This window comes from Lutjanus erythropterus, chromosome 8 (genome assembly GCF_056507025.1).
Source record: "Lutjanus erythropterus isolate fLutEry1 chromosome 8, fLutEry1.hap2, whole genome shotgun sequence".
Taxonomy (NCBI): Eukaryota; Metazoa; Chordata; class Actinopteri; order Lutjaniformes; family Lutjanidae; genus Lutjanus; species Lutjanus erythropterus.
In genome coordinates this window covers 8569242-8597040 of record NC_139324.1, presented here as the reverse complement: position 1 = coordinate 8597040, position 27799 = coordinate 8569242, and the positions used below count along the sequence as shown (strand labels likewise).

General features: G+C 36.6%; 1 protein-coding gene across 1 annotated transcript; it reads right to left on the bottom strand.

The window, feature by feature from the left end:
* Positions 1–633: 633 nt before the first annotated feature.
* itgb2 (integrin, beta 2) lies at positions 634–27799 on the bottom strand. Its single transcript, XM_084724419.1, has 16 exons — positions 27702–27799; positions 20092–20143; positions 17870–17967; positions 16853–17054; positions 14636–14806; positions 13089–13342; positions 11902–12060; positions 11679–11774; positions 11409–11498; positions 10023–10160; positions 7934–8118; positions 5283–5515; positions 4117–4336; positions 3766–3983; positions 1972–2138; positions 634–1054 (listed from the first exon to the last, which is right to left on the bottom strand). The coding sequence occupies exons 1-16, from the start codon at positions 27780–27782 to the stop codon at positions 989–991; spliced, it is 2430 nt and encodes an 809-aa protein (XP_084580545.1). The 5' UTR covers positions 27783–27799; the 3' UTR covers positions 634–988.

Genomic DNA, 27799 nt, shown 5'->3' with positions numbered 1-27799 from the left:
TGTCTTAAGATTTCATTTGAAAGTTTTGACAGATTTAGAGCTCTGACCAGTCAGGTTAAACCATTTGGTGATTCAAAAACTATTTAAAGAATTGTAAAATTAATTTTGTGGCAGCCAGGTAACAAATGTAAAGATCTCAAGACTGGAGTAATGTGGGCTCTGTCTGTTTTTTGTCAGGACACGTGCCGCTGTGTTCTGTACAAGCTGTAACTGACCAACGGCTGTCTTAGAAACAAGAGGACAGAAGAGTGTTACAGTAGTCCAGTCAGCTGGAGATAAAAGCATGTATTAGCGTTTCTGGGTCTGCCTGAGAGAAATGGTCTGACCTTTGCAGTATTCCTCTGAAGATAGAATGACACCCTCATCACGTTCCTAATGTGATGGTCAAAGTTTAAATCCAGATCACTGATAACACCAAAGTTTTTGACCTGTTCCTTAGCATTTAATGCAAATAATTTTAGGTGGTCAGACAGTTTTTCTCTTTCAGCTTTTGCTCCAATAACAAGAATCTCAGTTTTATCTTCATTTAACTGTACATGCAGTCAAGTCGCTGATAGAACCATAGTTATTGGAGTTTCTGGAGATATACAGCCGGCTGTCATCTGCATCATTATGGAAATTGGTATTGTGGTCCCTTGCATATTCTGCCCAGTTTACACATACTGCACCACCATTAACTCGTATAAACACTGTATACACTTATAAGCTATACTACATTACTAAAAGCTTGTGTAAGTGTAGCAAGCAATGAGAAAAAAAATTGCACATTTTTTGGAATAATAAGTAAACATACAATGCAACTAATCATGTATGGACAGTAAATGAGAGTAATTTTTTATCATTAGGAAAGAAAGCAACTCAACATTAAAGCCAGTAAATACATCTGTGAATGTCCACATTTGTTAATATCATATGAGTATTACAAACATACAGGCTTAACTCCAACATAACATGATGGAGTGCACACATTGGGCTGCAGTGGAAGCTCTCACTCTCCAGTGAACATGGGGTTCTCCACCTTGGTGGTTGCAGTCTGAAACAGTGGGTTGTCGGCCTGCCAACAGAGAATGTCAGATGATTAGTTTGTCTTCATCTACGATTCTTTGACAGATGCACAGACTCTGCACATGTTCATCACCACGATGTAGAAGGACCGTAAATTCTCAAATAAAAGCTGATATTCAAGTAATGGCGACAACTCAGTAGTCATTACTACATTATTACTCAAGTACTCTGTACTCCTGAGTCTATTCTGATCTCAACTAAACGCCTGTGAAGTTTTGAGCATCATGCATCCTGCATGGTTGTGACACTATCAGGGGTTTCTCTACATGAGGTCCTGCGGGAGGCACTGACCATCCCTGAAGTCTGATTGGCCAGCCTAAATGCCATTATTCATTATTCAATTATTCTCAAGTATGACTGGCTGTCTGTCCAGTAATAGGGAATTAATTTGAATTAATCTTTAATTTGAATCAACTGGTTGATGAGTGTTCTTAAATGTGCATTGTTTTCTTTTGTATGTAGCCTACTTTTAATTTTCACAAAATCATCTTACATAAATAAAAAATCATAAACATGAAAGTATTTTAATGGTTGAGAGATTAGAGGTGTGGATCTATAATTTCTTTTTGATGACTTGAATAAAGTTTGGAAGCTTTATATTATATTTGTATGGTGTTGTGATTGGGAAGGCTACAAATAATACATTAATGTGCACATGTGCATGTGTACATGCTCACCACCTTCATGCCACCCCTGCATGAAGGGTCAGTGTCTCACTTGGGACACCCCCGTCAAAAAAGTCTAGAAACACCTCCATGCCGATCCTACATCCAGGACATAATATTGTCATGGCTTAGCACCATAAAAGTTCTTCTTAAAATGTTGATTTGGATTATTTCTATTTTTTTTTTTTTTTTTTTTTGAGGCATTGATAATAAAAAATGACATTCAAATATCTCATCTCACCTGTGCCCACTTGGACTTCTTCCTTTCATTTTCAAATTTCTTGAACTCCTTCATGTCCTTCATGTAGATGAGAAACTTGATGAGCATCAGCAGCAGGATGCCGATGAGAGCCACAGCTGCGATGGAGCCTCCGATGATAGCAAAGATGCTGGGTGGTTCAGGACAGTCTGGAGGAAGAGGGACAAATTATAGACGGTAAGATACAGATGGAAGGTTTTACACATATACAAAATGCTAAACTAGAAAACTAGAAAAGAAAGTGCACATGTTTTTTTTCCCAATTGTTTGATCAGTTGACCACTTTGGTCCAGAGTGAAATATCTCTTGGATAAATTGTCATGGAGTTTTTATGCGGACATTCTTCGTCCCCAGAGGATGAATCTTATGAAAATTAAATTTGTTGTTTTGACTGAAATGTTCTGACAATGAGTTGCCAAGCAATTTTGTCTTTACCTAAAACAATCATCAATGCAACAATTTGTATTTGTGTAATACTTTGGATTATGAGCAAATATCTGCAAAACTTAAAACATTTCCATCCAGCCAGTATCTCCTCACCCTCATGATGATTGAGAGTTGGTATATAGTGCTGACCAGTTTTTTAAAAAAGAGAAACATCTCCATACTGCTTGTCTGGTGTAATCCAAGTCTCCTAAAGACCAAACGTGCCGTTTCCAAGCTAAACATCTACAGTGAAGATTCAGGATAAAAACATGGTGTAAATAACATTTTTTCAGTAAATCTGGCATGTTGGGACTTTAGAAGATGAGCAGTATGGAGGCATTTTATGGCTTTTTTCCCAGTTGTTTTTTCCATTTGAAAACTGGTCACCATTCACTTCCACTGTTTGGGAGATTCTACAACACTGTTTTTCTGTGAAACTCCAGCAGAGTTTTGTGGACTAAAAAATTAAACCTGACCTTCAGTCAGCATGATGATGAGTACATACTGAGTGAATTTTCATTTTTGAGTGAACCATCCCTTTAAGTAATAAATTGATATTAAACCTGTAAACATTGCATATCATGAAGTCAAATTATTATTATTATTATTATTATTATTATTATTATTGCTTAACATTAAAACAAATAATAATGACATTTATGACCAAACTCTGAAAACAAGAAAAATAAAATAATTTGTGTGTACGCATGTTCTGAGGCCGTTCTGTATTTATCTGCAGAGAATGAACAAATTCAGGTATATATATATATATATATATATATGTATATATATATATATATATATATATATATATATATATATATATATATATATATATATATATGTATTGATAAAGGCCAGATTTGTGCATCAAATGTTCATACATGTGGTTTTTCAATGAGGCTCAAAGTGAGTATCTTAACATGGTGGTATTTATGGAAAGACATTTTAGTCAACATTAAATAACTACATAAATAACTACATAAACAAATAAATATGGCTTTGGAATATAATAAAAATAAATGAATAAATAAATAAATGAATAATGTTGGACTTTTGAAATAAAAGCCTTTGAAATAAATAAGTGTTTATTAGTATTTATTTGTGTATTTATTTATTCATTAATTTTATAGCCTTATTTATTCATTTATTTGTTGATTTCATAGTATTATTTATCTCTGTATTATTTATTTAAAACTGACTAACATGGCTGTTAGCATTTGCAAACACCACTTGATCCACGTACAGCCTCACAGGCTGAACCACTAAAAACTGCAGCCAAACAATGAGATTCTTCTCAGATTTGTTTGTGGCTCATGGAGAGTTTTGTGTATTTCACCAGCAGCTCACCTCTCTGCTTCAGAATCTCAGCAATGTATTTATCCCTTCCGTCCTGCTGGTCCAGCTTGTATTTGATCCAGCAGCCCTCCGTGTCCTTCTGCATGCACTCCTTACTGCCTGATATGGTGAACTGATCCACCATGTCATGAGAACTGATGCTGCGGCAAGACTCACTGCAGTTCTTTTCAAAGGGTCCAGACCCAAAGCCAAGGCACTCAATGCAGTTCCTGAAAACAGGATTAATAGCAACAATTAAAACTTAGGTGTACTTTATACATTTATGACCAAATATTTGGTGAAGCAACCCGTTAATAAAGATCATTTAAAAGTAAAAGCTGAGTAGAAGTTTTTACTCCTTACCGTTTGGTCAAGCAAGAGTCAGGGCAGCTGGGGCACCTGTTGCAGCGTGGAAGCAGGTATCCCTCATCACACTCACAGCGGTTACACCTGCACTTCCCTCGACCATGGCACTCAGTCGTGTTGGACGTAAGACAAGCCTCCTTAGACACCCGGCACTGACACGCTGAGCCCTCGTAGCCTTGTATGCATTCACAATGGCCACAGTTGCACTTACCTTTTCCTACAAGTCGTGAGCAACAGAGAGGAGAGTTAGGGTGCTGATAAACTGACCTTCACCCACACGTTCATGTGTGCAACACCCATAAGTGGTTTTACTATATGGCATAGGTCAGCCATTGACTGTGGCCTGAGAAAGAACATGTGAATATGGACAGAAGTTTAAACTTTCTTTGACCATAGAGTCTGATGTTTATCTGTAATTCTGTGGTGTATCAGAGACCCAAATCAAAATCTGTTGACTGTGTTCTTGATTAAGTGATTATTAGTTGTTTGGTCAAAAAAAAGTCAGAAAATGGTGAAAAATCGATCCTGTCATAATCTCATCAGTTGAAAAATAGGTCCAAACATGTGTAAACAGGTGGAGTGCATGGATTTTCGCAATTTTGGACCTATGTTTAGGTGATCAATTTTTACTAGTGATCAATCTGGCAATAATCTTTCAGCTGATCTATTTGTTGTTTTGTTCCATAAAATGTCAGAAAACATTGGTCAGTGTTTCCCAAAGTCTAAGATGACGTCCTCAAATGTCTTGTTTTGTCCACAACACAAAGATATTCAGTTTACTGTCAGAGAGGAGTAAAGAAACCAGAACATATTGTCAGTGCACTCTGCCTATTTTCATATTTGGACCTATTTTTCAATTGACAAGACTGTAACAGGATTTGTTAATATTAATATTTGTTAATCGCAGCTATAATGCATAGTGTAAATTTCTGAGGACACACAACCATCGCTCCAAATGGATGCAGGAATACCTAAGGCAGCCATGATGCGTAGGGATATGTGTGCAAAAGTGCATTTAAAAGCAAGTATATCTTAGCCTTAAAGATACAGACAGCATGTTTTGGTGAGAAATTCATATATCTGTTAAACCACAATGGGAAAAGACATTTCTTTGGCTGTAACATTTTAAAATGCAGATAATTCAAAAATGCCTGAAACTCTACCTCCACATAGTTGATTCTGGAACCTCTCACAGTGTTCATCATCACATTGGCAGAAGTCACCATAGTAACTGCTTCCGCTCACTGAGGTGTGGCACTGGCACCTGCCGCACACGCAGTCTCCTTGACCCTCGCACTCGGTGCCATTGTCCCTCTGACAGGAAGCTCGCAGGAGGCGCTCATCTCTATCACCAACGGTGCACTCACAGAACTGACCAAGGGAGCCATCATTGCATCTGCAAAGACAAGTTAGAAAGAGCAACCAAACCTACAATTAGCAAAGAAAACTATAACCAGTAACGAAAAAACACAGTAAAGAGTGAGCCTCTTTTTCGCTGGCATCCCTCCATGCTGCTTTTTACTGTAGAAATTTTCTTTGAGCAGTTTTGTGAGACAATACGCATTTTCTCATTTATCCCCTTCAAAGATTTTCCTTTTTTTTCCACAAATCTAAACTGACTCATTCACCTTCAGTCCTTATACTAAACTATGATAAAACAAATCCCAGGGGTGGAAGTAACTAATTACAAATACTCAAACTACTATAATTACGTCGTTTTTTGGGTACCTGTATTTTTATGAGTACATTTTCAAGTCTGTACTTTTACTTGTAGTAAAGTATACATTACAAAATGTAATCTGTTTAGTTACTTTTAAAATCATAATTGAGTACTCAGTACAATTTGAATTAGTATCCAAACCCCTCATCTACATTTTAGTAGCCAATAAGGTGATCTGATTGCAAATGGGCCAATGAAAACAAAGACAGAAAACAAAATGCTGCTGCAGCACACTTTTGGAGTATCATGATAATCATCATGATAATCATTATAATGATTATGTATTATAATAATCATTAATCATTTAATTGATGTTAAGAATTCAACCAATTAAAAATGTATTCATGGATATTTAATCAATAGTCAAGGATCTAGCATTTGGAGACATTTGTCTAATAAGGAAAATTTAATTTAGAGATGAAATGAGAAAAAAAATGACCAAAAAAAGATTAAAAGTTTTTGTATCTTACAAATTATTAATGATTAATTAAATGTTAATAAGAATGGCACTCATTAAAAATTGGAACTAGGGAAACACCAGAGGCAAAATAAAAACTCAAAATAGAATAAAATATAAATAATGAAATAATGAAATAATGAAATAAATAAATAAATAAATAAATAAAAATAAAATTATTTAAAATCAATCAATAAGAAAATATATAATTTAATAGATAGAAGAACATGCAAGCCAGAAAACTGATTAATAAAAATAAATAAATAGATAAATACACAATAATAATAAATACACAATAAATAAATAGATACAGTTCAATTAAAAGCTGTGCTAAAAAGGCTAAAAAAAAAAAAAAAAAAATTAACTCTCTCTGTGGCCCTCAGGCTGTTCCACAGACATGGACCACAGTAATAAAAGGACGCCTCACTGTGGGTTTTTCTTCTAACTTTGGAGGTAATTAAAAAGTCACTACCTGAAGACCTGAGGGTTCTAGAGGAGGATAAAACATTAACAGACATTAAGAGCTTTATAAATCAATGAAAGGATCTTAAAATCAATTCTGAAGCACACAGGAGCTGTAATCTCAAACACTGCTGGACCCATCAGACTCTTTTTTTGGTGCACATTCATACCTGTATGCTGAAGAACCGCACCTCAGGAATTCATTGGTTTCTCTTTTTCCTTTTATTCTGTGTTTTTATATCTACTGTTTTTTTTTTGGTCTTATATGCCGTTTCTTTTTCATGTTTTAAGTGCTCTTGCACCCCTATTTCCAATGTAGTACTCACTGCAAATGGCAAATAAACTGACTCTGAAAATGGTCAAGAAAGATTGGAATTTAATTCTGGAGCTGAGTGAGGCCTGTTGATCCTCTCTTTCCCTCTGTCTTCATCCTTCTTAGTTACTTTTTCATGTGTGAAAGCATGAGGAAGTTTTGCAGTGAAGTTTTGGTATTGTAATACCTACTTTTGTCCACAAGAGGCTGAACTGTGTGCTCTACTAGCATTCAAAGTATTCATGTTTTCTTCCAGCACTCTGAACACAGGCTCCATGCTGTGTATGTTAGCAAGTTGCAGGGTAATGGTGCACTTCAGGCTCTTGTGGCAGAAAATAGTATAACAACTTCTTCTTTTTCTTTCTTTCTTTTCTTTTTCTTTTTCTTCTTCTTTTTTTAACACAAGAGAGAAAACAGTTTAGATCAAACTTAGCAAATGAATCACTGGATTTTTTTTTTTTTTAAATAACTTTTCTCTCAGGTCCTCCAAATGATTTGATAAGAAACCAGATTCTAATCAGATTCTGATAAATGATGAAATATACATCCCATGCTTGCCAGTCTTTTTGATTTCTCTGTCCCTGTGTTGTTCTCCTGCATTTCCAGTACCCCAATTTTTCCCCATCTTTGATGAAATATCAAAACTCTCCATCCCCTATGTTTGTTAGAAACATTATCATTTTGCTGAATATTTTTTTAAGTGATTAAACTGACATAAACTGACACTCCAATTGGCATGAGGGTGAGTAGATAATGACTGAATTTTCATTTTTGGGTTAACTGTCCCTTGAAGAAATCAACAGTGGTTCCACTGCATGCCAACTCACTGACACAGTCATTCTGTTGGAGGTGAGAAGCTTACCTGCAAATACCACAAACGACTGTTCCATTGCCGCTGCAGTGGTTTTTGTCTTTAGGGTCTATACAGTCACAGTTACAGTTGGTGGATAAGGTCACCGTCAGCGTGTCTTTAATTCCCAGAGGACTGATAGTGAAAGTCTTGTCCGTCATACACGTGGACGCCGTCACTGTGACATCAAAGTGAATCTGGAGAGGCAAGTTAGGGTTGGTTAGGTTTAAACTGAGGTTTAATACATTTACAACATTTTAAACATAAAAACTACACACACACTCACACACACAAAGAGCTGAGTTTCATCCTAGAACCATTTGCTTCTGTAGAACCATTAAGAACCCTTTTCATCCAGAGAACTCTCTTTGGAAGTAAGAGTTCTTGGAGGATTATTGAAATACTTGGGTTTGTCAATTTTTTTTTTTTTTTTTAAATATAGAAGGGTTCTCAGTTGGACCACTGGGTGGGTTCTAGATAAAATCCTTGGAATATAAAAAGGTTCTGTGTGGAACCCCCTGAGTGTGTTCTAGATAAACCCTTGGAATATAAAAAGGTTCTTGGTGAATCCCACTGGGTGGGTTCTTTTTAGTACCCTTAAATGGTGAAAAGGTTCAGACTGGACCCCTCTGGGAGTGTTCTGTGTGGAACCATTACACCACAGGAGGGTTCGGTGGAAGAAGATATTTTATTTCTTTCTGTTTAAGTTGTGTCTCTCTTGATCACAAGAACTCATTGCAGTTATAATTACAGACTTTCACATTGGGTCTCTCAGATGTACTCACACTGGTTTAGCACCTATTTCACATTTGGGTTCAGGAAACAAGCTTCCTGAACCCTCTGGTGGAATTTGCATTCTAATCTTACTGTGATTTCCTGTAAAACTGTATACACCCTGACACCCTGACTCCAGCAGACAGTATTATGCTGTGGTTCTATCTCCACTGAGCAGAGAATGAAGCACATCTAGAACCAGCCAAAGGTTTTGGACCTGAAACAATCTTTTCTTCAGCATTTCTCTATGGAGCTTCTCACTGGGGGAAACCCCGCACAGATAGTTCTACATATAACCCGTTTGGCTCTAGGTAGAAAAGATTTTACCAGGAGCCAAACAGGGTTCTCCTACGGAGACAAGCCAAAGAACCCTTTTTCTAGTTAGCACATTTATTTCTGAGAGTGTTTCATGGTTCTAGGCCACCGACCTGTCGAGGTTCTTGGAGCAACTGCAACTAGGAGGGTGAAAAAGCTTACAGGTACCAGCAGGACTTGGACCAATATAGGCAGATGGACTTATATGAATAACAGTAGTAACATGGTGAGGCTCCAGTACAGTGTTAAAACCTGAAACTGATATAACAACTGTGTGCATCACGGATGCATGTGTGCAACAGTTTTGTTTACCTGCTGTGAACCTAAAGAGTGAAATTGTGTGTACTGTGCTGTCAGGACGTGGCAGCACTGTTTTTGCTTCGTCTTTGGATTAATTAGTCAAGACATTCAACTAGTTTACGGACACTGGGGATCATTGGACAGCAGCTAGCTGCGGTCCACAGGTGCACTCTGGGAGGTTGTTTTAGTTTTACATGGACTTTACATGGAATTTTATGGCCAGTTTTCAAAGTGACTGTGGTAAAAAAAAAAACAAAAACATAAAATGCCTCCATACTGCTCGTTGGGCATAATCCAAGTTTCTTAAAGCCCCAACATGCTGTGTGCACACACACCCAGTTCAGACAGTGTGCATGTGTACATGAACATGGCCCCAAACTAAGAATCTGCAATGTTGTAAGGATCTACAGTGGTGTAAATAACATTTTTTTAGGCAACTTGTCATGTCGGGCTTTAGGAGACCAGATGAGCAGTATGGAGGCATTTTATGTTTTTATTCTGTTTTTTTTATTTTACAAGTAAAAACTGCTCACCATTCACTTTCATTGTTCAATTATTCCATCAGTGTTTTGTGGACTAAAAGCTAAAGCCAACCTTCAGTCGACATGAGGGTGAGTAGATGATGACTGAATTTTCATTTTTGGTTGAACTGCCCCTTTAATATATAAACATTACAATGAAAATTTTTTTAAAAAATAGAAAAAGAACTGACCTCGTGTCCTTCAGGTACGTTGTTACAAACCCCCTCACTGGTCCCTGGTGGTCCTGGAAGTTCACATCGAGGGGTGTAGCTGATTTTGACATTTTGAGGGAGACTCTCGTGGGTCAAAGTTACTTTGGAGGACAAACTCTGTCATGGATTACACAGTTGGGTGTGAGATACAAACAAAAATAGCACAAAATAATGAGGAAAAAATGTAGTGGTCACCAGGGATGGAAGTAAGTAATTGCAGATACTCAAATTACTGTAACTAAGTAGGTTTCTTTTGGTACTTTTACTTATATGAGTAGATGTTCAAGTCTGTACTTTTCCTTGTACTTAAGTATGCATTACACTATGTAATCTACTTAGTTACTTTTAAAATCATAATTGAGTACTGAGTACAGTTTGAATTAATATCCAAATTTTTCATCTGCATTTTTGTAGCCAGTGAGGTGAGGATGTAAGGATGTTCATGATTAATCATTAATTGATTAAATGTCAGTAAGACTTTAACCAAATAGATATGTATTCATGGTTATTTAATAAACAGTCAGTGTCATTTGACATTGTTTTGTCTGGTGGAGCCATTTGCTGAATAAGGAAACTAAAACTGAGAAAAAATGACAAAAGAGAGAGAGAGAGAGAGAGAGAGAGAGAGAGAGAGAGAAAAGAAGGAAAAAATTGTAAAAAAAAAAAAAAAAGTGTTTTGTATCTCATAAAATATTAATGATTAATAGATTGTTGTCTTTTTCAACCATTGGTCAAGGAAAATGCAAAAAACTGCAACCCTAGTTTGGAGAGATGCCTGTAGCTGCAATGATTAATCAATGATTAATCAATTAATAGTTTTGAGTCATTTTCTACTAAAAAATGTCCTCAGAATTCTCAGATTTCAGCTTCTCAAATGTGAATATGATCTGCTTTCTTCAGAACAGCGACTCAGGCTTTGGAGAACAGTCAGCAGCATTTTTCAACATTTTCTGACCTTTTATGGCCCAAACCACGAACTGATTATTAAGTTAGTTAGTTCAGTTTGAGAAAATATCAAAAGATTAATTTATTTACAGAGAAGGTGCTGGGAGACATTTAGACTGAAGATTTGAACAAACACAAACCTCTTTGATTGAATAGCTGCCATTGATAATGCATTAAAAGTTAAAAGCTAATCCTCTGAGTAGTTTTTGAGATGAATACTTTTACTGAAATATTTTTCTATCACCAGTACTTTTACTTGTAACTGAGTAATATTTTAGTGTTGTAACATTACTTGTACTTGAGTACAGATTTTCAGTTCTCTTTCCACCACTGTTGGTCACAGGGTGTGCACACACACAAGAGGAGAAACAGCAAATTAAAAACAAATAAAAAAGAGAAAGTAGTGAATTGACAACTTACATCATAGGCTTTTTTAATCAGTTCAACAACATTGTTAGAATCTTTTGACAGAACTCCCACTGCAGATTTTGGAATCATTTTCGAGAGTTGCTGCAATAAAAGAGAAGATGACATGAAAAATCAGTCAAAGTAAGAATATGCGTGTCCTTTCATTCATTCATTCATTCATTCATTCATTCATTCATGTATTCATTTTCTGTAACCGCTTATTCCGTAAGGGTGTGTGTCCTTTCCATAAATAAAAATATATACAGAAAAAATGAGACTTACCTTGTACACATTCACCACACTTTCTGTCACTGCAAATATAGGCTGAATATTGTTTTTTTCCAACTGCATAGATAGTTGTCCAACAGAGGGATAGTCCTACAAGACAACCATCAGACACATTTTTTAAAATTACAACCTGGAGCTTATTTTCATTGTTATTCCTCCATTTTCAATAAGCTAGCACAACTTTTTTTCTTTGACTATAATGTGATTCCTTGCATACCATGTCAGTGCTCTTGGTATAAAGGTTGTTTTCCATGTGGCATTTTTCATCATTAGGTTCCAGTATTCCTGCCAGTTTTCCATCTCCGGCCATGTGGAATCCAGCATCAGTGGTCAGCACAATCAGCCGAGTGCTGCTGTTCCTCCAGCCTATTGTGTCCTGAACAACAATATGTGGAACATTTAGGTAAGAAAACATGAAGTCAAAGGGATAGTTCACCCAAAAATGAAAATTTACTCATTATCTACTCACCCTCATGCAGGTTGAAAGTTGGGTTTAGCTTTTTAGTTCACAAAACACTTCTGGAGTTTCACAGGAAAACAGTGTTGCAGAATCTCCCAAATAATGGAAGTTAATGGTGACCAGTGTTCAAACAGAAAAAAAGAACTCCAGTAGTGATTCGTGGACTAACAAAATAAATCTGACCGTCAACCTGCATGAGGGTGAATTATCCCTTTAAACATTTATTGCATAATTACTTAAATGTACTTATTTTACAATAAGTCACACACAAACATGCACACAATCAGTGATGGAAAAGTACTTTTACATTATGAAAATATAGTATAAGTATAAATATTGCTGTTACAAGTACTTGTTTCTCCAAATGTTTCAGTCTAAATCTAAATCTCTGTTCTGCTCAGTGATCACAGTCTGTTGCCAAATCTGTGCCTGTTGCAGCATTTTTTTTACATTTTTTAATTTGTCCACATATCAGGGTTTTCATTGGCTTGTTTGTGATTAGGTAGCCTTATTGGCTACAAAAATCAAATAAAAGGTTTGGATATTAACTCAAATTTTTCTCAGTACTCAATTATGAACTTCAAAGTAACTGGAAACGTAGATTACATATTGTAATGCAAAGTACAGAGCAGAAAATATATTCCTAAAAGTAAAGTGTCTGTCTCTGTCACCATCATTTGCACAAATAAAGTTTTATTTATTTGTGCGATTCACTGCCTCTTCCTCTTCATTCATTGTCAAGCTTGCGTGACTGATTTCCTAGTCTAGTTTCTGGACTCATCCAGGCCCTGCTCTGTTCTGTATGATTATAAAGCACAAAGTGCATCAGAGATCATTTAAACAGAACCGAACAGATTAGGTGTAAAAGTAAACCCGTGCTTGATTTCCTTGTGTTACTCATGGTGCATTGTTCTGTGTTCTGCTCTGTTTTGTTGAGTCCTTACCGTACATACTGCAGCCTGCATCATGGCGTCCAGACTCCCTTCAGGAGTGTCCAAGTTTCCAGAAATATGCTGCGCTGTCACTTTATCACTGAACTCTTCTGTGCTTGATGTCATGCTAAGCACATGTCTGTAGCCAAAAGCAGCCTGACACTCGTCCTCGTCCTTACCACCGTCGTCCTCACATGGCCTCTTCAGCTTCTCCGGATTGGTGTTGGTATAAGGAAGGACTGTCTTATCAACAAAGGCACCAAAGCCTGTAGAATTACAGAAACGGCTATTAGATCATGAAAGGTTTATTAAACACTTCAGACCATTAAGATTTATACAGAAATAACACACTGAAATGAATGGCAGCACTTTAGAATACAGCCTGTAAATGGTTTGTACAAATGCCAACATAATGTAAACTTTGAAGTACAATGAAGGAAGTACAGGGACTAACAGGAGCAAGTACTTGTTGCCTCCACTGGTTAAGGTTAGCCAATCAGAGCAAAATAAATAATTTTGTGAGCTGTATGGTTTAAACAGCTGTCTCACAGTTTCAAATGAATTCTTGAATTATTTTGTTAATAAATATTTCATACTGTCATACTGACCACACGGAAATTGCAGCTGTTTTTGCACAGTTGGAGATACATCTTGGTTGCTTAGCAACTGTCATTATCTCTGTAAATAAAATTTTACAAGAGTTGTCAATTTACAGTTTTCCGATGTTAAAACACAATTAATTAATTAATTAGATTAAAAGTAAAGTAGGGGAGACCAGGGACAGTTGTAACACTTTTTTGTCTCAGCACCTATGAATTTCTTTTTTTTTTTGTGATGGTTCTAGGTTGAAAATTGTTATTATTAATGTTAAAATAACATGTTTACAGTCTTATCAAATACATTTAACTGTTTCTCGCTCTGAATAATTCTAGATGAATCTAAAATTTGAATCAGATCACTCATGTTTATTATCCTACAGAAAATGCTGCTGTGAATATATGCAATGGTTGCACTTTACTACATAGGATGCCAGCATATTGATAAATATAGAAAGAAATGTTTATACAATTTACATTTTGGTGTTTTATTTCAAAATAACAAAATAAGTGCATTAGTCTCTTAGTCTGGTATTTATCATGAAAGATAATAGAGACATGACCACTCATGGACGTTCTTAGTAGTTATGTAATTCTGGCACGTATAGCGTTAATAAATAAATGTTAGAAAATACAGAGTGATATGAGTCAGAATCAGGCTGTTTCGTACAGATATGAGTATAGGTGGGATTCAGGCTTGCCCTTCAGTGAGCCTTGGCCACGAGCAAGCAAGTTAGCAAGTAAAAAACAGGTATAAGAGATATTTTCAGTGTAATCAATTTATTTCCCCAAACAAACCTCCTCTGTACGTGTACTTGGAATATGTGTGCTGGTATTGGTCAGCAGGTAGATATTTACAGATATATGGTATGATTACACTGTAAACTTTGGCTGTATTCTAAAGTGTAGCACTTTATTCTAAAGTGGTTTATTAAGTATTTTGAAGATTAAGATTGCATTTACCTATCTTAGCATGTCTAGTGATGTTGCTCAGAGCTGTAAAAAGTTTTTGTCCCAAGCCTTTGACATTTTCCAAGTCATCTTTCATGGAGTTAGACAGGTCCATCAGGTAGTAGAGATCAACTGGATAACCCTGAACTCTTTTAAAAGAGACACTGAATGTTTGAGGAAGCCCTGCCAACACAAAAAAGAAACACACTCATGAAAAACAAAAGATAACATGAAATATGATGAAATATGTTGTTTATGTATTATGCATTAAACAGGGGGCTGCAACCTCAAAAGAGCCATTTTTAGCTAAAGGGAGAAAAAAACATTTTTATGGAGCTGCAGCTATTGAATTTTCTCTTTTTGCTGAAGAGGTTTTTTTTATTTGGCATCCAGAACTAGCTTATGGAGACTCAAGAAGATGAGCCACTGTCAAAATTTATAGTAGTTTTGATGAGTCAAAATTTCAAGGCAATGTACTGTAATAGATTTTGACTTTTGAGCCCAACTCAAACATTTATGTTTCAAAATAAACTTTAAAAAGGTTTGCTGACCTGTAGTCTTTAATTGAGATAATTTACTTTTCTTCTTTAGATGAACTTCAATCTTTGAGTTGGAGAAACTCAAAAAAATGTATTTGAAAAAATTGGTCACAGTGAGCTGTGAACCTTTTTTGTCATTGGTTTGGTGCCTGAAAATTAAATGGGTTTATTTGAAAATAGTCAGATTTTAACCACATTCACTTTCACTAGAATGAATTTACTGTTTAATTTTTTAAACACAATTCTTTGGGGTTTCCAAAACTCAGAGATTTAAGTAAAAGAACAGTGAAGTTTGAGTTGGGTTCGAAACCCCGAGTTGCCTCAACTGTTTCATAGACTGGCAACAAAGATAAATGAAAATTAAAAAACATAACCATAATCATTTCCATATCATTTTTTGCCAAAGTGACTGGGAGTCACTGGAGAAGAGCTAAAACCCTGCATGTGTCTCCGGAGCCTCAGGTTGCAGACCCCCAGCATAAAACAGTAACAACATAAAACAATAATACAAACAACAATATAAAAATATTTGAAGTTCAGTGACAGTAAGTTTAGAACCAGAGATGCACACTGCTTTGGTTTTAAACTGACCAAGACACCAAACGCTGCGTTTCTTCTTTTCATCAGTATTAAAGGGATTGCCAGTCAGTCGTTATCTGCTCACCCTCGCCTTCATTGAAGGTCGTGTTTAGTTTTTTCAGTCCACAGAACACCACAGGAGTGTCACAGGAAAGCACATAAAATGCCCCCATACTGCTCATCTGGTGTAATTCAGGTCACACCACACACACACACACACACACACACACACACACACACACACACACACACACAGGTCAGACAGTGTGCATGTGAACATGGCTTCAAGCTAAGGAGCTACAGTGACGATTCAGGCTCAAAACATGATGCAAATTATGTCTTTTAAGTCAACCTGGCATGTTGGGGCTTTAGGAGACTTTAGAATTACACCAGACGAGCAGTATGGAGGCATTTTACAGGGTTTTGTCAGTGGTGGAAAGAATGCTGAAAATCTGTGCTCAAGTACAAGTAATGTTACATCACTACAATATTACTCAGTTACAAGTAAAAGTACTGGAGTTAGAAAAAAGTACAAAGTATCCTTGTCAAAAACTACTTTATTATTTATTATTGTAGTATTAGATACCTTTTAACTGTTTGTCCAAATCTTCAGTCTAAATGTCTCCCAGCACCTTCTCTGTTCTGCTCAGTGCTCACATAAAGTAATCTGGTGATTGTCTTATTGATTAATTGACTATTATAAACCGGTTGGTGGCTTGGCCCATAAAATATCAGAAAATGCTGAAAAATGCTGTTGACTGTTCTCCAAAGCCCAAGTTGATGTTCTCAAGAAACCAGAAAATATTCACATTTGAGAAGCTGAACCTAACTACCTAACTACTTAATTACAGTAAATTGAGTATTAGTACTTAGTTACTTCCATCCCTGATTACACCAGATGAGAAGTATGGAGGCACTGTCTGGGATTTTTTTTATGGTAGTTTTTTTACATTTGAAAACTGGTCACCATTCACTTCCATTGTTTGGGAGATTCTACAACACTGTTTTCCTGTGAAACTCCAGCAGTGTTTTGTGGACTTAAGAACTAAACTTGACCTTCAGTCAGCATGAGGGTGAGTCGATGACTTGACTGACTTAATGAACCACTAACCGGGTCGCAGTGTCAGACGAATCTTCTGTGGACTCAGCTGGACCGGCTCCTGCTCAATGAATGAGTCAGACAGTTTGTCTTTCTGGTCAATGCTCATGTCGTTCTTAGGAGAGATGATCTGGTTCGGCATGCAGCCTCTCTGTATCAACTGAGCTTCAGTGTCACAACGTGCTGTTTCCTGCTCGCCCACTTTGGTGAAATTCTGTAGAAAGGGAGGCAAAAACACACAAAAAAAGATAAGCATTGATAAGTTCATTTATCTGTCTCTGCATTTAATGTTGCTACTATTATTTCCTTGCACAAGCTGTGAGCAAACTACAATATTCACCTTATTCTTTCCTGAGCCAGCAGTGATGCATCATAAATCATTAATTTACTGAATGCCTTTAAGGTAGTGATACAGCTTCACATGATAAAGAAATGGTATGTAAGTCATTCTGAGAGAGTTTCTCATTATTTTGAGATATAGTCAATATTTTGAAATACTAAGTCCTAATATTTAGATTTCAAGACATTAGTTACTTATTATAATGGCTTCCAGGATCTGTTTTCCATCATACTGACAGAAGTGTGCTTCCAAAGACACAGACGTATGGAGATGATCTACCTGTGATCTGTGATTCAGACACATTTACACATTTATTTCACAGATTTATTTCACTCTGACATTTTCCTGTCCATTTTCACACACAGACACACACACACACACACACACACACACTCTCTCTCTCTCTCTCTCTCTCTCTCTCTCTCTCTCTCTAATTCTATTTTAGCCCCTTGCTACTCAATGACATAATGGTGTTATATACATTTAATACATTCAGTGTGCCTCTAATCATGATAAAGGATAAAAAGCTCAATATTTCTATGTCTGGCAAACTGTCATCCACATTGATAAAGACATGTTAAAGTGTCATGACATGGTTATGACAGTGTAATGATCATCTTATGCACACCCCTTTAAATGTTGATGTGTTAACACATGAGCATGACATGAAACATAAAAATATTTCTCACCAGCTGTTGGCACCACACACAGTACGGCCCTGATCTGATACAGTCCTCACAGGAGTCGATCGCAGTCTTCGAGCAAACTTGCTCTTGTTGACACAATCCTGCAAAGAAAAACAGAAACTGTATGAAAAAGAGTTGCACAAAGAAACTGTAAAATCAACACAAGTTCAAAAATTTTAAATAATGTGCTTTGGACACAAAGAATTCACATTTTATGTTTACCTCATATAGAAATGAAATGTATTTGACAGGGGAGGGCACACCAGTACCTTTGTTATGTATGTTGTATGTATGTATGTTATGTATGTGTAAGACCTTACATGAGTGCTGATACCTCTCATACAAAACACTGCCTGCCTCGTACACCTCATTACTTCAGAAAATTCACACAATTAAATGTGTCATTAACCATTATAATCTGTGTTTAATATAGTAAATAACAGATAAAAATAGACCTGCATAATATTTCAAATTCAAATTTCTCAGTGGTGATGGACCTGTGTTCAGAGGTGAGTGCAGCCTTAAAGATGCATTCACCTTGTCAGCAGAATCAAGACTAGTCTAAAATATCTTTGTGAAAGCAGCCCCTGGTTTCAGCCTCTTAGGATCTTCATCAGAGCAAAGATATAAAAACATCTATTGTTTCTACATTGAACAAAGCAAAATATGTCAGAGTGCGTGAACATAAACACACCATTAGTACCAAACATATATATTAAAAATATATATTATGACACTATGTTGAAGAACAGACATGCATTATAGTCTTTATAGGGTGAAAGAAATCAAGTCATTTTTTTCCTGCTTGAAAACTGACCAAACTCTTCCCCAACTGTCACTCAGCGCCAAGTCACTATTTCATTGCTCTGATTGGTTATAGGTCTATTCAGTTGCCAGAGCAACCCATTGATAACTGGCCTTGGAAATCAGAAACAAACAGAATTCGTTTCCTCATCTCCTCCACTTCCTTCCACTCCTCTTGTCTTAGCTCCACCCAGCGAGACAGCGATGCGAGGAAGAGACACGATGATGGCAGAGATTAAGTTGCGAAATGAAAAATCCTCAGTTCCTTTTAGTGTCAGTCTGAGGTGATGCCAGTCACTGATGATGAGCTAGCTGTATCAGCTGTTAAAGTGACTGGTATGAATGTCCACAGAAACAATTTTACATTCATTTAGATCTGTAAACTGTTTAGAATTTATATAGGCTACAGATCAATGCTATTTGTTTAATTAGGCTATTTATTTACTTGCATCATTGTTATCTGCATGATAATATACACCACACCGCTGTGTAAGAATGTGTGTTGATTTTATTGTGAAATTTAAAAAAAGGATCTGCTATCATCTCATCATGTAACTGTTATTTTATTATTTGTCCCTATCCATGTACATGACACTGCAAAGTCAGCATGTCACCTCAGATATTTTCCTTGATTAGTCCATTGAAAAGTGTGTGACAGTGATCCCACAGTAATAATCCCTGAATCATCACTGTACCAGACACCATTTAATCCTGTTTCTACCTGTTTGTGTCATTTTTCAGAACATATGGCGATTTCCAGTCTAATAATACTAATAATGCTTATAATCAGTTATTTCCTCATGAGCTCTTTGTGAAACTGAACGACATTAATGTTCACATCAGAATCATTAAAGTGTTGCAGAAACTTCTGTCAGTCAGAATTTGATTTCCCTGTGTGCCTTTTGATGATGCAAAACAAAACAGAACAATCAGACACTTTACCCACAGGCTGACTCAGGCTGAAGACCCATGTTACCATGGTAACCGTACATGCCACCAACTGATCAGTAGCACATAACAAAAAAAGAGGAAAACATGACTCATGATTTGCAATGACTTCTTTGCAACTTGTACCTTATTTTATATAGATATTTTTTTTATGTGAATTAATAAATTTATTGTATTATTACAATATTCACTAAACTGCAAGTAAAATGTCCTTGTAACGGTTGAGTTCCTCCAAAAGACACATGTTTTCTGCTGGGGTAAACTGAGCTGAGTCGTTGGATGCAGTCACTCGATTGTTCATTTTTTTAATTTGGAAAATGGTCTTTATTTACCCATAATTCATTGGAGTGAGACAGACAGACACTGGCTCTTGATAGGGCCTTCCACGTTTTTCACAAGTTTGCAATCTGCTAGGTCAGTGATAGGTTCCACTAAAGAATTGCAAGTAAATAATTGAACTTTTTGAAACTTACCATTTCTACCCATCAGCAAGAGCAGAAGGAACGGTAAACAGAGCTCCATGTCCTGGTGACAATAAACAAAAACAGACAATTTTTTCTTTTAGAACAGCATCCAATACATCAGAATTATATACAGTACAACATTGTTGTGACAGTCACTATGAAGAAAGGATCCATTAAAATACAAATACTTTATTGCCCCTTCAAATCAAATCCCATCTAACACCAAATCATTTGTATTTAACTGTACTTTTTCTGTGTTTGTGTTGCTGTAAAGCCTGAATTTCCTAAGAGATCAATAAAGATCTGATCTTATCTTAACTCAGCACAGGAAGGGCGCCCCTATAGCTCAGTCGGTAGGGCGTGCGCACCATGTATTGAGGCTGTTAGTCCTCTGCAGTGGCCGCTGGTTCGAATCCCGCCTGCGGCTCATTTGCTGCGTGTCATCCCCTCTATCTTCACCCCCCTTTCCTGTCATACCTTCAGCTTTCGCTATCAATAAAGGCAAAAAGCCCAAAAAATATCTTTAAAAAAAAAAAAAAAAAACTCAGCACAGGAAGTCTATTTGTTACATCATTGGCAGCACATTCCCAGGTCAACAAACCGATGCTGCTTTGTCACGCGCCTTGATGTCTCATCTATCTATCTATCTATCTATCTATCTATCTATCTATCTATCTACCTATCTATCTATTTTTTACTGTTTAGAGAAAAAAAACGAGCATGCTAATTCAATCTAGATGTACAGATGTACTTATTTTTTCTCATTTATGAAGTGAGCAAAAATGTAAAAGTTTGGGAAACACTGACGTACATCTGTTGTGTCTGTGTGTGAAGTTTATGCCACACACCTGAGTGAGTGCTTGCCTTGAGTCACTGCTGCAAGATTGTTCAGTCCAGTTCTTTGGTTATCTGGTATGTTGAATGGTACCAAGGTATGGGCCATTTATCATCATTACACAGCACAGGGTTGTACAATGACATAAGGGCTGAAGCTTCTTCATGCTTCTTCTGCTTTTTCTGTGTGCGTGACTGCCTAACCAACCACACACCTACACACCTTTGATACACTGCAGGACACAAACCCCGTCCTCCTGGGTGAAAGAGGAAGTCTCTTAAGTAATGCCTGTCAGCAGGACACTGAATAATGTTACACCCATTATTGCACTTAATTTCAGTACTTTTTTTAGCTTCTAACTGAATCTCTGTGCTTTGAAATTTTGTTTCTCTCCTGTATTTCTGTTTGTACTCTCAGCTATCTGCATTATTTTACCGTTTCATATTTGCTGAAATTAATAACAAAACAACAGGGGACTTTTATTGTGAAGGATTTGAGGAGCGGTTTATCCACAGCTTTACAGCAGCTCGACTTGAGCTTCGTCAAGCTTGCATTCAGTTAAAAGACACATCTTCAAGCAGACAGCCCTGTTGTAATGGAAATGCAAACCTCTGAGGTGATGGGCCAAGTTAAACTGAGTCAGACCAGGCCAGCTCATGTCTTTTGCCCTTCTGCCCTCTCCAGCTCCGCCCACTTGATTGCTCAAGTTTTTTTGTGTTAAACTTATCTTTTGAATTTCTGCCTTTTTTTATTAGTCTTGGTTTTGTTTGTCTTGATTCAGTATAATCTTGACTTAATATCTTTGTCATTTGTACTTAATGTTAATAATGCTGTGGATTCAGTCTTTTAAATGTCTTTATCTGGTATATTTAAGTTTAATGGTGGAGTGTTGTTTGCACCAATAGGCCTGCCTGAGAGCAGGAAGTAACAAATGGGGCCTTGTCCAGGATAGAACGTCCATGAGGTGAGGTAAATGTGTTAGTTTGTGTGTATCTTGTGGCCTTTATTTGAGTGTAGTAGTCATCTTTTTTGTTAAATCATTTGTTGACTCTTTAACTGCTTCAGTAGCCTGTAGTTCAATTTTGAGCACCCTGAATGGTCACCGGGCAGGTTGGAAGAGGTCGCCACTTTATTGTCTTATTTTTAGTGGCAATCCTGGATGGGGACAAACGTCAGTGTATTGCAGTTGGCTACATCTCTGGTCCTCTGTGATAATAAGGCCTAGTTCAGCATTTAAAGTCTTCTTGAGCTCAGCTAATTACTGAAGCCTTGTTGCATCAGATTGTTGGGTGTGTCCTCTGGTTTTGATCGTGTTTGATATTTGTTGGGTCTTTCTGTGTTGTTGTGCAACAACAAATTTGTAATTGGGTTACTTGTTACTCTTTTGGTTTGTGGTTGCGGCACTGCAGTGCCGTTGGTCACCTACATTGGGTACTTAGGTTGGTAAATGAAGGAACCTTATTTGGTTTTGTGGTGGTGGTGCTCACGAACTTGGCTACTTGTGACTGCTGCTCATTCTTAAGCTCAGTAGCAACATCAGCTGGACCTTTTGTGTTAAGATTTTGGTAGTTCCACATTTGACCCAAGTTGACGCCCTTTTGTCAGCAGTGCTCCCATTTTTTTTTGTAACGACGTTATGTGAGTGCAATCTGGTTTAGCCAACATGCTTTAGTGTTTGTGCATCTAACCATTTTACCTGCAACATACAGCCTTAGTAAGTAACTCTCATTTCCCCACTTGGTACACTTTGTCTCATTAAATAAATAGTAAGGCTGTAATTTGTCACAGTGTTAAAGTAGTTTTTGAACTGGATTGTGACAAACTATTCATTGTTTTAAGGGTGGCGGTGTGTTCCCTGTGCTGTTCTCTTTTGCTCCGCCCACTTGCTTTGCTCATGGAGTGCACCTGGCCTGAGGGAGGTGCTTAAGAGCACCTGTGCCACTTGTTATGCCCCATCCTAAGATGGTCCCATGAGGGCAAATAACACTCCACAATACACCCAAATGACACCTTTACCTTTACATGCCAGCAAATCCACTGGATTTACTAAAGTGCAAATGACACAGATGCTAAATTAAGATGACAAGACAAATTAAATCAAGACTGCAAACAAAAATGCACTAAGTAAAAACTTCTCCTGCCTGCTTTTTTCCCCCCAATCATTTTGACTCATTTTTCAAAACAGCCTTAACTTTCTCTAAACTGTAAGTGCAGTTGTTGGGAAACCAAAACTCTATTGCATGTTTGCAAAAGGTCATAACTCACCCAGAACATGTCATTCATATTTCAAAACCAACTTATTGTGACAGTAAATTGGCCAATGCCACCAAAATGAATTTGCCTTGTCATTGTGTGAGCCATACTGCTCAAAATGTTCAGATGTTTTTTCATCTTTTTGGTGGCTTTTTCACCATGACAGTCAACTATTGACACTTGACATTGTGCTATACAATATTGTCCATTTTGTCTCACTGAATGCTATTTTATTTGGTATTATTCTGACCCTTTTAGATTCAGATTTCAACATCAAGTAAAAGTTTCCTGAGAAAAATCTGTACCGTACTGGGCCCCGTTTCCCAGAGCCTTCGTAGCGCTTCGTGTGTCGTAAGTTGTATTTTAAGGTTTCCCTTAAGGTTACGGGCTGTTTCCCAGAGTTGGGACAACTGTAAGGGGGACATTAAAATACAACTTACGACACATGTAGCGCTACGAAGGCTCTGCGAAACGGGGCCCAGTACTGTAGCACACAGGCAGAAATGTAAATGTATTTACGTATAAAGGTGTTACATGCACTGTAAACAGAAAATTCACTTTTTGTCTTTCATGTAAAGTCATATGTAGAAAATTTGCCACAAAATGACATCCATGTGATTCCTAGTTCATTGCTGTCATCTGGCAGCTCATTTGTCATCACAATCATTACATGCTATAGATATTTTTGGAATATATGTACATGTCTATATGGCAGATTTTGATGATTGAATGGATCATTTTGCATGTAATGGCTCAACCGATAATAGAACATTTGGAAGTTGAGAAAAGTGTGACAGCTTCACTGGGAATCAACTCACTAATCTGGATCAGCAGACATGCGCAAATGGTTTATCATGCAAACTGTAGACAATGGCACTTAGTCTTTTGCACACGTGTGCCAAGATGTGTGCAATCTGCTTGAATGAATGAGAAATAACATTCTGTTGTGAACAACAAACTAATTGTTCTGAGAACTGAACTTACTGTTTTGAAAAAACATAATTCTCACTTGAAAATTGAGCCAAAGCGAATGAGAAAAGCTGTGAACAAGTCAGTCGGAGCAGATGCACCTCACGGGCAGTCAGGGACTGACGGAGCTAGAGAGGGCAGGAGTGCAAAAAAAAACCCAGCAGCACAGGAAACAGAAGCTTCTGACATGGGGACTGATAGTGTTGCTGCCTCTCAGCATGGAGTTTTGTTGTGTTAAATTTATGTTTCGGCTTCTCACCTTTTTTATTCTTGGTTATGTCTCGATTCAGTGTCATCTTGATTTACTATTGGTGTGATCACATTCTGCTGCTTCATTACAGACATGTGCCTGACCTTTTAAGGCTTTTAAGACCAACACACTCATGAGCGCAGGTTCATGTGCTACCTATACAACATGGGCGGTGGGCAAAAAAAATTTAACAGCGTTGGTCATAAAATAGCAGTAACAGTGCTATAACAATGCGGAAGACAGAGAGTGAAAATGAGGGTTACACTTTCGGTGTGTGAAACATCCACCCACAGCTGAGTGAAACACTGAATATAAATACAAGGCTTCCTGTAAGCAGAGGTTGTGTTGCACTCTTTGTAAATGCTGTCGACACCATAAAAGGCTAAAGAGTGAAGTGTGAAGTGTTACTTAATCTGAGCACATTTCCTCTTTGTGACTCAAGTTGAAAAACTGCTCAGAATAAAAGAAACACAATGTATGTAACTTGTATTTAGTGAATTATACTGCTGCTGCTACTTTTGGTTAAAATGACAACGCTAGCCCCAGTGACAGATTTTCAAATGAGATTTTCAGATGTTCAGACAGATGTTGAGTTTACAGATGGTGGATTATTGTGGATACTGTACAGCACAGAACGTAGCCCAGTGCAACACTGCTAACCATGGCCCCAAAAATGGCCTGGCAAATTTCCTCACTGTGGGACTAATAAAGAAATATCTTATCTTTCCTTAAATGAGCATTGGTTTGAATCAGCAACCATCTGTGAAACAGTCTCAGCACAGTTTTGTTTGTGAGACATTTTATGTAAAATGTACTGAATGTAACTTTGAAGTAATGTTATCTTTAAATATACAAAACATTCCTTCTTTCTCATAAAAATAAAATAATTAGAATACATTTCTAAGAATTAAAACTAATGTACCACACCCACCTTAACTTCAATTTTGGTCACTACAGTCTACTGTTCTAAAGTGTTAGACTAACCTATGAACACTTACAGAAAAGCAAAAAATGAGGCCAGAAATGTCAAAGAACCAAAAGAACAAGACCGTCATTGACCAGAATGGAACTAAACTTAACAAAATAATTAAATCTATGAGAAAGGAAAGAATCCCTCGGTTACAGTCAAGACTTTGTCCAGTCACTGTGTCCAGCCATGAATATTATGTACATTTTTCAATAAAACTGTATGCTACAAAAATATATAAAAATACACCATTTGGACATAAAATGTAGCCAATGCGGAATTAAATTAAAAGCCACATTAAAATAAAACTATTTAAATTGTAAATGTACAAAATGCACCTGAATGAACTTGGCATGCAGTGTAATTAAAAATAAATAAATAAAAATAATAATAATGATGATAAATAAATAAATAGGTGAGTGACTTAAATTCAAGCATTTTTGAGTTTTGAGCCCAACTCAAACTCTTAAGTTTTGCTGACTTATGATCTTCAGTTGAGATAATACCTTTAATACTTTTTTCTTTAGATAAGCTTGAATCTTTCAGTTGTTGAAATCAAAAATTGGTCATTGTGAGCTGTGAACCTGATCATCTTTTTTTGGTGCCTGAAAATAGAATAGTTTAATTGAACATATTACATTTTTAACATTTACTTTCACTTCAATGAATTTACTCAATATTTTTTTGTAATACAATGTTGTGAGTTTCTAAAATTCAAAGCTTGAAGTTTATCTCAAAAAGAAGAGAAAATTATCTCAACAAAAGATCAGCAGTTGGTCAAAATCTGTCAAAACTTAAGAATTTGAGTCGGGCTTAAAGATCAAAAATCGATTGCAGTCCCTTGCCTTGAAGTGTTGAGTTGTCTCAGCTTTTTACAGAGTGAGTCCTGGGCCTGATCACTGTCATGTGTGGACCACAGTATAGCACACAGAGTAGCTATCATAGCTCTAAACTGTGCAGCACTGCTTCACAGAAATGCATTAAATATATGTATTGATATGTAAATCAATAACATATATATATTCACTAATATTCATTCAACTACAGAGCAGCACAGAGTAAAGAGGTGTTTATTCTCTATTTGAATTTGGAAGTAGTGAAATGTTGGGTCTGTTGTCCCTGTGAATGCTTTTTCTGATTAACTTAAATCCAAAGCATTAATAAACTGCATCGTATTTTACTTACTTCATTTCATAAAAAGACAAAATTCAAGGTCACTTACTTACAACAAGGCAACTTTGAGCACAACTCAAAGTGTTTTGAAAAACTTTCACCACCTGATAATGTTTTGTTGAGATAATTTGCTTTTCTTCTTTAAACTTGCATTTAATATATTTAAAAAATTGTTAAGTAAAGCTGTTGAAGTGAAAGTGAATAATGACAAATCAGGTGCAATTCAGTGCGAATAACTTTTGAAATACTTTTTTTTTTTGAGTTTCTTAGCTTCAAAGATTCAAGTTTATTGATAGAAGAAAAATAAAGATAGGTTGGCAAAACTTTTGATCTTTGATTCAGATTTTTGAGTTTGATTCAAAACTCAAAAATCTATTACAGTAAGTTGCCTTAATTTTTTTTAAATGTTTGTTTTCTTGATGAGAGGAGAAAAAACAGTAAGATAACCTGTTAACTCAGCCTGAATGCATTCACTTCTCATTTATAAAGTATTCAACGTGTATATGCATGTGTCAAAAGACGGTGATGTGGAAATGGCAGCAAAAAATGATCAGGAAGATTCAGTTATGCACAAATCGACTCAACTCAGGTTTTATTGATAAGGGCTGTTGTGAACTGGGTCGTGATGGTTTGTCATTTTTAAAAAGCAAGTCCTCAGGAACAAACGTGTTTGAAACACTGATGTAGAGGACCTGAGATGTTCTTGTTGATAAAACTGCAACATCTTTAACAGAAGATGTGTTTAAAAATGTAATTCATCTAATGTGATTAAACAGTTCTGGGTTCAGAAACGAAGCTGAAATACTATTCCTGGTCCCTTTTTCATAAGATTGTTTCAGTCAGTAGAATTACAGTCAACTTCCTCCCAGAAAGAAGAAGTTTTGTTCCCCGTTTATCTTGAAATGAATTTCTTCAGACTTTTTTCACATTATGGTAGTTTGGCTTTATATGACACTATGAAACAAAATGTTTCTTCACAAAATATGTTTCTTCACAAAATCTTAAAATGCAATTTGTGTTCTTCATCAGAAATCGTTTGAAGCACATCACCACCTGTTCGTGTAACAATATCAAAAAATAAAAAGTGAAAAGAGTTGTAAGAGTTAATAAACTGTTTCTTCACTAAACAACAACTGATAAAATAAAATACAAAATAAGAAAAGCAAACGTACCAGTAGCAGGAAGATGCAGCCCTCTCTGTTGTAGAACAGTCTGCATTTAATGCCACCACAGTGGAGAGACCCCACCCTCATGACAGGAAGTTTGAAGC

Excerpts from the sequence above, each read along its gene's own strand:
- itgb2 (XM_084724419.1), bottom strand. The coding sequence starts at position 27,782 with ATGAGGGTGGGGTCTCTCCACTGTGGTGGCATTAAATGCAGACTGTTC. Across the intron at positions 20,144-27,701 it reads GCTGCATCTTCCTGCTACTG|GACATGGAGCTCTGTTTACC; the intron begins GTACGTTTGCTT and ends TATTGTCACCAG. Across the intron at positions 8,119-10,022 it reads ACGTACCTGAAGGACACGAG|ATTCACTTTGATGTCACAGT; the intron begins GTCAGTTCTTTT and ends TTGCCTCTCCAG.